Raw genomic sequence first — 11227 nt, forward strand, 5'->3', positions numbered from 1 at the left:
CTTCCATGAGAGAAAACTCCCAAATGACCTTTTGAATTGGCCTTCGCAGTGAGGAGCTATTGAAACGTACGGTTGCACGCATGCGCGCCTGCGTGCATCTTATTCGATTACGGATCGCACGTGATTAATTATTGTCGCTACTTCCTGAATTTAAGCCCGTCACGCGATCACGTGTCCAGCTTGAAGCCGGTTTAGTGGTTACCATGGCGACATTGAAGGCCACGCGTTGCCCGACGCAAATTGCACAGCACACGTGCTTCGAAAACGCTTCTCACGTCATATATAGAGTAAACCGATCGATGTATACTGACATAAGAATCTTTTTTCCTTGATTCGCCCTCGGCAAATAGCCGTTATCGTCGCGGGCATCGGTTTTTTCTAAACGGGCGACGGCGCAGACTGCTATAATCCGGGGTCCTGCGGCGCTGAGGTCAGCGGGGTGGTGTCGTCGCCTCGTTCTCCTTCACTTCGCCCTACAGCGGGAACACGGGCCCGCCCTGCCCGCCACTCTGCCGCCGTCTGACAGCGCCGCGGAAGAGCTCGGACACACCCGGACACACCGGTGAGTTGTTGGCGGACGCGGCTCAAATAGTCCGTACGAGCGGCACCGGAGGCGCTTCTATCGCGGTGTGCGGTGCTTGGCCCGGCGTGTTGGCGGCGTGGCTGTCGCTGCGTGCGGCTTACTGGCCGCCCGCAGCCCGGTCACCGGGCGGGTGGCTCTTACCGTCAAAGGCAACAACAACAACAACAACAACCCCCCAAACCTTTTAGAGAGTTACTAAAAAAAAAGGCAATATACAGGAAAAAATGAGAACATTTTGTATTATTTGGTAAATTTTTTTTCTTTTTTTTTTTTTTTTTTGTAAAATGCACTGAAGAAATATAAAAATACGGCAATATACAATAAACCTAAACATTAACTGAGAGTTTGTGGAATTTGCACCATACAATACATCTGAAACGTTGTCCGAAATGAATTAAAAGGAAAGACTTGGCAAATGTAAAATAAACCCGAATATCAACAATGTCTTTGAAATAACATACTTTTATTACATTATTATAACATCCATCCGAATGCGTTTTCTGCCTTTTTGTGTATATTTATTTTTTATATTTTTGACTCATGTTTATCGATTCATCGTGTGTGTGTGTGTGTGTGTGTTATATTATCGCTCCCAATGTTGCCCCTTCATCATGCCACCGCACCGTACTTGTGTTTGACGAAATGAAGTGTCTTGAATCCATTGTAAGTAATTGTTAAAGACAAAACAAAATAATGTTGTTGTTGTTTTGTTTTTTTTCGGGTTATCAGGGGTTCAAAGTTTGTTCTGCTCTGCCCCTGGAGTGTTTAAACAGATCCTTTTCCATTCTCGGCCGCCATTTTTGCATTCGATCCCTCAAAATGTTTCTGAAAGCCCATAAACCCTGTTATTTCTCTGCAATTTAAAATATTTCAGGAATAATGTCGGTACCGCCGTCCTATGGTGACCTTGGAAAATCTGCCAAAGACGTCTTTAATAAAGGATATGGTAATTAAAAACGAGATATGCCTATAGTGTATTTAATGATGTTTCGATTACGACCCTGCTGTCATTTCCTGTCAGTGTAAAGATTTGTTCTTTCCGTTGTCACCGTTCTGGCAGGTTTTGGGCAGGTTAAACTTGATGTGAAGACAACGTCTGCCAGTGGAGTGGTGAGTTCATCCATCGCCTCTGCACAGTATCTAAACACTGGAACTACCTTTTTATTTTATCTGTTAAAAATTAGTCCCCCGAATTGCGATTACGATTTCCCTTTCCGTAATCTATTACTGAACTTTGAGTTCTCGATTAGGAATTCAAAACCTCTGGCTCATCCAACACCGACACCAGCAAGGTGAACGGAACCCTCGAAACCAAGTACAAGTGGGCCGAATATGGGCTGACGTTCTCAGAGAAATGGACGACAGACAACACGCTCGGAACCGAAATCTGCGTTGAAGATCAGGTGAATTATTATTATTATTATTTTTTTAAATGAGCCGATCGTCCTCGCAATCCACATCCGATTAAAGCTCAACGAAGCTAATTCACTGATGTGTTTTGGTTCCCCCCCCCCCCCTCTCTAGATCACTAAAGGGCTAAAACTTACATTTGATACCACCTTCTCACCAAATACTGGGTGTGTAATATTTTGTTTAAAATTTAAAATATCCCTCCTCCTTAAATGTCCTTCTCAGTCGACGGTAGATGGATGAATTCTCTGCTTGTATGTTCCTGTGTCACGTGGCAGCAAGAAGAGCGGCAAAGTCAAGACCGCCTATAAACGTGAATACCTCAACCTCGGCATGGACGTAGACTTCGATTTTGCCGGCCCGACCATCCACGGCGTCGCGGTTGCCGGCTACGAAGGATGGCTGTTGGGCTACCAGATGGCAATCGACACGGCCAAATCCAAGCTGACCCAGAGCAACTTCGCAGTCGGCTACAAGACCGGAGACTTCCAGTTGCACACTAATGTGTAAGTCCTGGTTTCCGTGTTTAATAGCTAAGGCGGGTATGTGAGTATGTTAAGTGGTTCTTTGGCGATCGTGTTCATTTGTCGTGGGGGAAAAAAAAAAAATCCGGTCTCCTGCAACCGTATTTTATTTTTTCTCCAGTAAAGATGGTTCAGAGTTTGCTGGTTCCATCTACCAGAAGGTGAATGACAAACTAGAGACCGCCGTGAACCTGGCCTGGACGGCAGGCAGCAACAGCACTCGCTTTGGGCTGGCAGCCAAATACCAGCTTGACTCCAGTGCCTCCATATCGGTATGTGCCTCCCAGACTGCGCTTTGTGATGGAACCCGTCACATAATTGAATGAACGAGGGGAAGGCACCGTGTTGAATCATTTTCCTATTCATGGTTTCTTCTAGGCTAAGGTTAATAACGCCAGCTTGGTTGGAATCGGCTACACCCAGACTTTGCGGCCTGGTAAGTGTAATCGGATATTATTATTATTATTATTATTATTATAACACGGTTCTGTGTAATATTCGATTCTGATTGGTAAATAACAGCGGCCAGTTATTTCTGAATATCCTGTGTCTGTTAATAATGACCGTTGCCACTGGCAACAGCTTCTCCCTTGTTCGTCCCTTGTTTCATGCAGTGTTGGCTACATGTTGGAGTGTTTGTTGTTGTCATGTTGTTTTTTTAAGCAGAAGTGCTTAAATTAGGCATGCGGATATAGAATAGTTTCAATCACTCGTCTAAGCAGCATAATGTGCAGCCAGCTGGGGGTTATTTTGCGATAATGACCAGCTGGCAGTACATTATCCCTTACATATCACCTCAGCCCAGTCCAAAGGTCATCTGCTGTTTTTGACAAACTTTTTTTATTTATTTTTTTAACCCAGGTATGAAACTAGTTCTCTCTGCGTTGGTGGATGGAAAGAGCATTAATGCGGGCGGCCACAAACTAGGTCTGGGGCTGGAGTTGGAGGCATGAGCCTCTGCACAGTTGTGTCAAGCAGAACCTGGTATGTGTTTCCTATTTGGTCAGCCAAGGATCTCAAAGAAGAATCCAAAGTGACAATCCCGCTCTTAGAGTCAGTTTTCAACCTCGCTCCTTTATTTTAGTTATAGTAGCACGTCACTATGTTACCGAATGTTAATGATCTCTACCAAATTGCATTTTACAGTGAATAATATTTATTGTGGGGAAACATCATCGCAGTGAACTTAAGGTTTTAAGATCCGTGAAAGGTTTGTTGTTTTTAATTGTTAAAATGTTATAGGGATACGAACATACCCTGTCATGTTGCACAGTAGCAATTATTTTCATCGAGCCCTCGCTGGCTCGTTCGTTTGCACATTGAATCTACAAAATATGCTTATCACATTGAAAGCCATACCTTGGCTAATAGTTATCTACAAGAGGCCAAACCAATCTGGTTAGTTCTGAGATATCTTTTGTCTTGAATTCCTGCTTTCAACATGTACAAAATCTAAAATATCCGGACAAAGCCAAATACAGTTTTGTGAATCAGAACCTCTGAATGAACCCTCACTGACCCTCCCGTCGAGCTGGAACACTCCAGTAGGTCCTCATGTGTACGTCTACCTTTGCAATAAAGTGGTGAATTCAGCTCCGTGTGTGTTGTTTGAGTAGAGCTTCACATTATACAATGCATGCTGTGCAGCAAGGTAAATTAATAATTAGTGTTTATTTCATCATCGTACAATGTTTTCCGCTGTGATGTTGGGGAACTACAGTTTGAACGCTAGTGTGACCCCGTCCGCTATGGGCAGCATGCTGAGGTCGATTCGGGGATCCTTCGCCAACTTTTTGTTCAGTTTGTCTATTGCCTGGGTTGAGACGTCACCAGCCGCGGGCTTCAGCACCCTCCCAGACCACAGCACCTGGCGGACAGCGAAAGACGGCGTCAGCTTGGGGGGAGGGGGGGGGGGGGGGCGATAAGTTGTCCAACTAAAACTTACATTGTCGATAACAATGATGCCTCCTTTCCGAACCAACTGCAAGGACTTTTCATAGTAGTTGTCGTAATTTTCCTTGTCGGCATCAATGAAGACAAAGTCAAACGTTCCAGCTTCGCCAGCAGCAAGGAGCTCATCTGTAATGACGGCAAGACAATGAGTGTAAGTCTAAATATTATTAATAACCGTTATCTGTACTTTGTAGCACCTTTCATACAGAACATAACATACAACCAAAAGGTAGCCTGGTCCCTCTTTCTTGGGAGGTCTTTACAATCCCCATCACAAGCGAGACTGGCCTTCCGCAGCGAGCGCTTGACTTCAATGCATCTGTGTGTGTGTGTGTGTATATATATGTGTGTGTGTATATATATGTGTGTGTGTATATATATGTGTATATATATGTATATATATATATATATATAATATGTATGTGTGTATGTATGTATGTATGTATGTATGTGTATATATATATATATGTATATATACACACACAAACCCCAATTCCAATGAAATTGGGACGTTTACATTAAAATGTAAATAAAAACAGAATACAATGATTTGCAAATCCTTTTCAACCCATATTCAATTGAATACACTACAAAGACAAGATATTTAATGTTCAAACTGATAAACTTTGTTTTTTTACAAATATTTACTCATTTTGAATTTGATGCCTGCAACACGTTCCAAAAAAGCTGGGACAGGGGCAACAAAAGACTGGGAAAGTTGAGGAATGCTCAAAAAAACACCTGTTTGGAACGTTCCGCAGGTGAATTGGAAACAGGTGAGTGTCATGATTGGGTATAAAAGGAGCATCCCCGGAAGGCTCAGTCGTTCACAAGAAAGCATGGGGCGAGCTTCGCCACTTTGAACAACTGAGTGAGCAAATAGTCAAACAGTTTAACAATGTTTCTCAACGTACAATTGAAAGGAATTTAGGGATTTCATCATCTACAGTCCATAATATCATCAAAAGATTCAGAGAATCTGGAGCAATCTCTGCACGTAAGCGCCAAGGCCGAAAACCAACGTTGAATGCCCGTGGCCCTCGATCCCTCAGGCGGCGCTGCATTAAAAATCAAAATCATTCTGAAAAGGATGTGTCAAGCCTTGTGGGCTCAGGAACACTTCGGAAAACCATTGTCAGTTAACAGTTCATTGCTACATCTACAAGTGCAAGTTAAAACTCTACCATGCAAAGCGAAAACCATACATCAACAACACTCAGAAACGCCGCTGGCTTCTCTGGGCCTGAGCTCATCTGAGATGGACTGACGCAAAGTAGAAAAGTGTGCTGTGGTCTGACCAGTCCACATTTCAAATCGTTTTTGGAAATCATGGATGTTGTGTCCTCCGGGCCAAAGAGGAAAAGGACCGTCCAGATTGTTATCAGCGCAAAGCTCAAAAGCCAGCATCTGTGATATATGGGAGTGTGTTAGTGCCCATGCCATGACTAACTTGCACATCTGTGAAAGCACCATTAATGCTGAAAGGTACATGCAGGTCTTGGAGCAACATATGCTGCCATCCAAGCAACGTCTTTTTTCAGGGACGTCCCTGCTTATTTCACCAAGACAATGCCAAGCCACATTCTGCATGTGTTACAACAGCGTGGCTTCACAGTAAAAGAGGGCGGGTACTAGGCTGGCCTGTCTCCCATTGCAAATGTGTGGCGCATTATAAAGCGCAAAATACGACAACGGAGACTCCAGACTGTTGAGCAACCGAAGTCGTATATCAAGCAAGAATGGGAAAGAATTCCACCTACAAAGCTTCAGCAATTAGTGTCTTCAGTTCCCAAACACTTATTGAGTGTTGTTAAAAGGAAAGGTGATGTAGCACAGTGGTAAACATGCCCCTGTCCCAGCTTTTTTGGAATGTGTTGCAGGCATCAAATTCAAAATGAGTGAATATTTGCAAAAAAACAAGAGCTTATCAGTTTGAACTTAAAATATCTTGTCTTTGTAGTGTATTCAATTTAATATAGGTTGAAGAGGATTTGCAAATCATTGTATTCTGTTTTTATTTACATTTTACAACTTCATTGGAATTGGGATTTAAGTGTGTGTGTATGTGTGTATATATATATATATATATAGATATAGATAGATAGATAATCGTTCAGGAACATATTCGTCACCAACGGTGCAAGCTGGTGAATCAAGCTCCTTCCAAACCATTCGGAAAAATAATATATTTTCCTCCGATAACATCAAAAAGCGCACACTTTCATTTATTGCTGTCGTAACATCTTTTTCTGCTAAAACTGATGCTATGGCTGCATCACCACCATCATCTTCAGGAGCCGCCATTGTGGTTCTGAAATGTGGTGCACTCTGAACTACGTCATCAACTACCCGCCTCCTAGAATGACAGCAGCCTCTGATTGGTCGGTCACGCGGCTGGTCGGGCTGAGAGGAACCACCGAGGACCGAGCCCAGACTCCATGCTACATGCTCAGTGTCTGCCTCTCGTAAGCCTAGCTCCAAAGTGCTTAAATAATAATAATCACTGGGATTTATAAAGCGCCTTTCACAAACCACTTTACAATGGAAATCAAATAGTCATAAAGAAACAAGCAAAATGCATTTCATAAAAAAATCAAGCAGCCTATTCACACAATCCTGCCAATTCTCAAAATGAGGTTAAATAATCCTGTCGGGTTGGGATCGGGTACCCAAACGTTTGTGCTTTGATATTTGAAGTCCCCTACAGGAGACACATGGAACCAACATGGCAGCAAATAAACTGAACTAGTCAATGTAGCGCTGGGTCTAAGTGGTGATGTTGCAACTCAAAAGCCTTTGGGTGTTGAAAGATCAGATCATTCTGAATTGTAGTCTTACGAGATACATTTTAGAAGGATCAAGCTCAACCAACGGAGCGAGCACCTGGTGTTTTGCTGGTACGATATTAAGACCAATTTGGAGAAATCAAGCACACACAAAAATAGGAAAACACCTCGTTGTACTGTACCTAGAGTTTCCACGGCTGATTTCAGGCGTATGTCAATTTTATGCTCAACCCCAGCCTGTAGAAGAAACAAACAACAAGCTGTAGTTTATTTGAATTGGGTACATTCCCTGTGGTGAGTGGCCAAAGGGCCTGTGAAAAGATTTGCAGATTTTGTTTTGCATGTGTGACAATATTGTTATTTTTCAGTTCGGAGTTGGCTAGATAAACCCTCTGTATTTTATGGTAAAGTATGATTGCTTCATGATATCGGCCAATCCTGCTGAGTTTTAGGCTGCATAAGCCCATTTTTTATAGTTTAATAAAGAATATTCTATTCATAAGATACAGTGATAGATGTCAAGGTCAAGAGATTATTTGTCACATACATACACATACGGTCATACATATATGTAGTGAAATGTCGTGAAATGTCATGACACCCGGTATTTTGCATATGGGATGATGAGAACAATGTCGATATCTGAGTTGAATTCAAACTACTTGCTTAACCTGATGAAATCTTTTCTAAAGTATGACATGAGCGGGTGTGAGTGAAGGTCTGTTATTCTGGGACCAATCAATATCATATCAGTCAATTTGTTTAAACAGGGTTATGATAAAAAAAAAAAATTGAATAAATGAATGATCGATTAAGGTTCATGATTAATATCATTCGATTTTAGTGGATTCCACATCTTTTTTGCAGAAATCTGTGATCTGGATGCTTTCTGGTCCGACATTGTTTGTTATTTTTAATCATATTATACACTATTTTCTTTTCTTCAATCGCCAGGTCCCATGTCCAGACATTAATTCAGCCTTTCAGGGATGCAAATGCACATGCAAACATTTGATTCAAAAATATATTACCTGTGGTGCATGATAATCCTCTGAACTGATTGGCAATTAGCAAAATGGAAATAACACAGTAGTGTTACGCAAGATGTATTCCAGCCAATGACTACATATGATGCTGTCCAATTTGGCAATAGGGGGTACACGAACCAAAAATATGGTATTGAATACAGGTACTCCTCACTTAACAACCTATCTGTTTAACCACCGTTCTAGCAGTCTGTCAGTATTCACAACACTAGTGTTCGGAATGGCAACGGCTCCTCTCTTATCGACCAATTTGCTTAACGACCTGGTCCTCGGAACGGAACTCGGTCGTTAAGTGAGGAGTACCTGTATTACAGTTTTGAATTGTACCTCTTTCCAGAAGGGTTTGCCGATGCTTGTGTATTCTTCACAGATATCACAGCCTATCACAACGCCGTCCTCAGGCATATTCAGCGCCATGTTGAGAGTGTTGTAGCCGGTGTAGACCCCTGCAAACACAACATGAATTGGGCGTCAAAAAGATCATTATAATACGGACTGTGATAACTCAGTGGGTAATGTTATTGGAATGGTTTCTGATGTTTCAATATAAACAATATAGAGTCTAATGCCGTTACCGATCTCAATTGCTTTCTTGGCGTTTATTAGTTTTGCCAGATTAACCATGAACTGGGACTGCTCACAGGAGATCATCATGAAGTTACCGATCTCCTGCAATGATGTCTGAAAAGCACAAGAAACGAAAATTGCATTAGTTCCATAAATTACATTGTAAAATATGGAGCCTGCAGCATCAGCGGCTTTTTGTTCTTAATATAAATTAAATTAGAAATAATGACTTATACTGCAGACATTAGGGCTTCTTTACCAGTCTCAGTCGTGCCAGGATCGGATGCTCCCTCAGTGAATGCTTGATCACATACTGCATCAAGGGAGAGTCTTCAGGCCCGCAGTGGCTTTTACTGATATTCATTCTGGAGGTTTTGGAATTTGGATTTATTTCTCCCTGAACGAGACAATGGGATAAGTGTTAGGCTGTTCTTGTTTTTGTGAGCAGTATGTTTTGACAATCCATTTATTTAATAAGATAAGATAAGATAAACCTTTACTAGTTCCACAACAGGGAAATTTACATCGTTCCAGCAGCAAAAGGGGGACAGCAGAAAACAAAGAGCATATCAAGTACAAACTATAAACAATATAAAATATATAGAAACATACAAATAAAAAAATCACCATAAATAGGAACCAGATAGTACAAAGTGTATTGCACATATCTTGTCACATTGCACATCAGGGATTGCACTTTCTATTCTTTTTTTTTTTTTTTTATATAAAAAAAATTGCACTTGGACCCTTTCACAGTTGTGTGGTCGGTCTCCTGGTTGCACTGTTGGTTACACAGTCTGAGAGCCGCAGGAAGGGGGGACCCGCGATAGCGCTCCTTCCCACACTTTGCGTGGAGCAGCCTATCGCTGAAGGAGCTCTCCAGTGCCATCAGAGTGTTACGCATGGGGTGGGATTCGTTCTCCATCGTGGATGCCAGCTTGGCCATCAGCCTCCTTTCTCCCGCCACCTGCACCGGGTCCAGGGGGGCGGCCCGCCCCCCAGGACAGAGCTGGCCCTCTTGATCAGCTTGTCAAGTCTCTCCCTCTCAGCTGTGGTGGGGCTGTTGCCCCAGCAGACCACTCCATAAAAGATGGCTGATGCCACCACGGTGTTGGGAGAGGGTGCCCAGGAGAGCCCCCTGCACTCCGAAGGACCCAAGTCTTCTGAGCAGATAGGGTCTGCTCTGACCCATAAGCACCGCTCTGACCACAAGACACACGATCGAGTTCTAGGGCAAACTGAATTATTATCATCATCATCATAATCCTCATATTATTATCATTATTATTATTATTATTATTATTATTATTATTATTATAAAGCGTTATTTCTTGATTTCACTCCCCGTGTGGCTGATCCAAGTCACCCAACCACCACAGTAAAACAGGATTTCAGCATTTTGAATATGAATCAATTCACGTAGCGATTTGTTTACATGCATTTTCATGAAAATCGATTTCCTTGTTTACCGGGGACGTGACCGTAATACTGAGACGGTGAACTGCTCGCCGCCATCGCGTAGCCCGGTTGAAAAGCGCACAAAACGCTGTCGCGCTTGCTATTACACGCACTACGGTGCCGCGGCGGGTCACGGGTGCCCCGCAAAGATAAGGTTTGCGGAATCGTCGTTCTTCTCAACGTTATTATAATGCGTTCAAGAGTATTATTAGTAGTAGTAGTAGTATATGAATTGCACAAATGAGGAAATACATCTTTGAAGTCAACGACGGACATACCCCACTGCAGCGATATTAAGAAAACGACCACAATCGATAAATAAATTAAAATAAATAAATAAATAAATAATAAAAATAAATGCATACTTTGGCGTTTCTTTCCACCCCGAGTAGGTCCGTGTGAAATGTGCGTGAGGGGCAAATGTGTCGTTGCGATACGGAGCAGGAGTAGCGGCGCACCCACCCCGAGGAGCCGCGGTCCTGTGCGGCGACGAGGGGGCGCCGTTCCGCCCCCCCCCCCCCCCGGAGGGCGGCGGGCTCTCGCGTGGGCGGGGCCTTTTTGGATGGCGCGGGGGTCGCGGGCTGGGAGGCCGCTCCGTCCCGTTCGACCCGGCCGCGTTTGCGTCCCGTCCCAGGGCGGCGATCGCCCCATTCCTCGAACGGCAGCGTCCCGGGTGGTTTGAACCTATTTTAGTACATGCACGTTCAAAAAATGAAAAAAAAAAAAGAGTCAACGTGATGAGATGTGACTGTTTGCGCGCATTATATCTCATCTACTACACACACCAAGTATACCTGTCCCATACAAGTGGCATTTCCACCGCGATAGGTTTGAGGTAACAAAAACGCTAGAGTAGAGGATGTTATTATCACTGTAGAAATGTTAAATATCTGTTTTATT

The 11227-nt window shown here is 43.1% G+C and overlaps 2 protein-coding genes across 3 annotated transcripts; one reads left to right on the forward strand and one right to left on the reverse strand.

The window, feature by feature from the left end:
• Positions 1-425: 425 nt before the first annotated feature.
• On the forward strand, positions 426-4109 carry LOC307245865 (non-selective voltage-gated ion channel VDAC2-like). Its single transcript, XM_080021579.1, has 9 exons — positions 426-562; positions 1458-1529; positions 1644-1693; positions 1834-1986; positions 2108-2160; positions 2272-2499; positions 2639-2789; positions 2896-2953; positions 3379-4109. The coding sequence occupies exons 2-9, from the start codon at positions 1463-1465 to the stop codon at positions 3468-3470; spliced, it is 852 nt and encodes a 283-aa protein (XP_079877705.1). The 5' UTR covers positions 426-562; positions 1458-1462; the 3' UTR covers positions 3471-4109.
• Positions 4110-4169: 60 nt separating this feature from the next.
• LOC307245866 (catechol O-methyltransferase domain-containing protein 1-like) lies at positions 4170-10818 on the reverse strand. 2 transcript variants are annotated; one of them, XM_080021580.1, is made up of 7 exons: positions 10693-10818; positions 9129-9266; positions 8878-8983; positions 8630-8748; positions 7439-7493; positions 4463-4596; positions 4170-4384 (listed from the first exon to the last, which is right to left on the reverse strand). In XM_080021580.1, exons 2-7 carry the CDS (start codon positions 9231-9233, stop codon positions 4232-4234), a joined length of 672 nt encoding a protein of 223 aa, XP_079877706.1. In that variant the 5' UTR covers positions 9234-9266; positions 10693-10818; the 3' UTR covers positions 4170-4231. The 2 variants fall into 2 exon arrangements, with proteins under 2 accessions (XP_079877706.1, XP_079877707.1); XM_080021581.1 differs by lacking the exon at positions 10693-10818 and adding an exon at positions 10339-10360.
• Positions 10819-11227: the final 409 nt, after the last annotated feature.

This window comes from Zeus faber, assembly GCF_960531495.2.
Source record: "Zeus faber genome assembly, chromosome: 20".
Taxonomy (NCBI): domain Eukaryota; kingdom Metazoa; phylum Chordata; class Actinopteri; order Zeiformes; family Zeidae; genus Zeus; species Zeus faber.

Coding starts and splice junctions, on each gene's coding strand:
- LOC307245865 (XM_080021579.1), top strand. CDS start 1,463: ATGTCGGTACCGCCGTCCTATGGTGACCTTGGAAAATCTGCCAAAGAC. Junction 1,530..1,643: donor CGTCTTTAATAAAGGATATG/GTAATTAAAAAC, acceptor CCGTTCTGGCAG/GTTTTGGGCAGGTTAAACTT. Junction 2,500..2,638: donor TTCCAGTTGCACACTAATGT/GTAAGTCCTGGT, acceptor TTTTTTCTCCAG/TAAAGATGGTTCAGAGTTTG.
- LOC307245866 (XM_080021580.1), bottom strand. CDS start 9,233: ATGAATATCAGTAAAAGCCACTGCGGGCCTGAAGACTCTCCCTTGATG. Junction 8,984..9,128: donor TCCTGGCACGACTGAGACTG/GTAAAGAAGCCC, acceptor TGTGCTTTTCAG/ACATCATTGCAGGAGATCGG. Junction 4,385..4,462: donor GCATCATTGTTATCGACAAT/GTAAGTTTTAGT, acceptor GCTGTCCGCCAG/GTGCTGTGGTCTGGGAGGGT.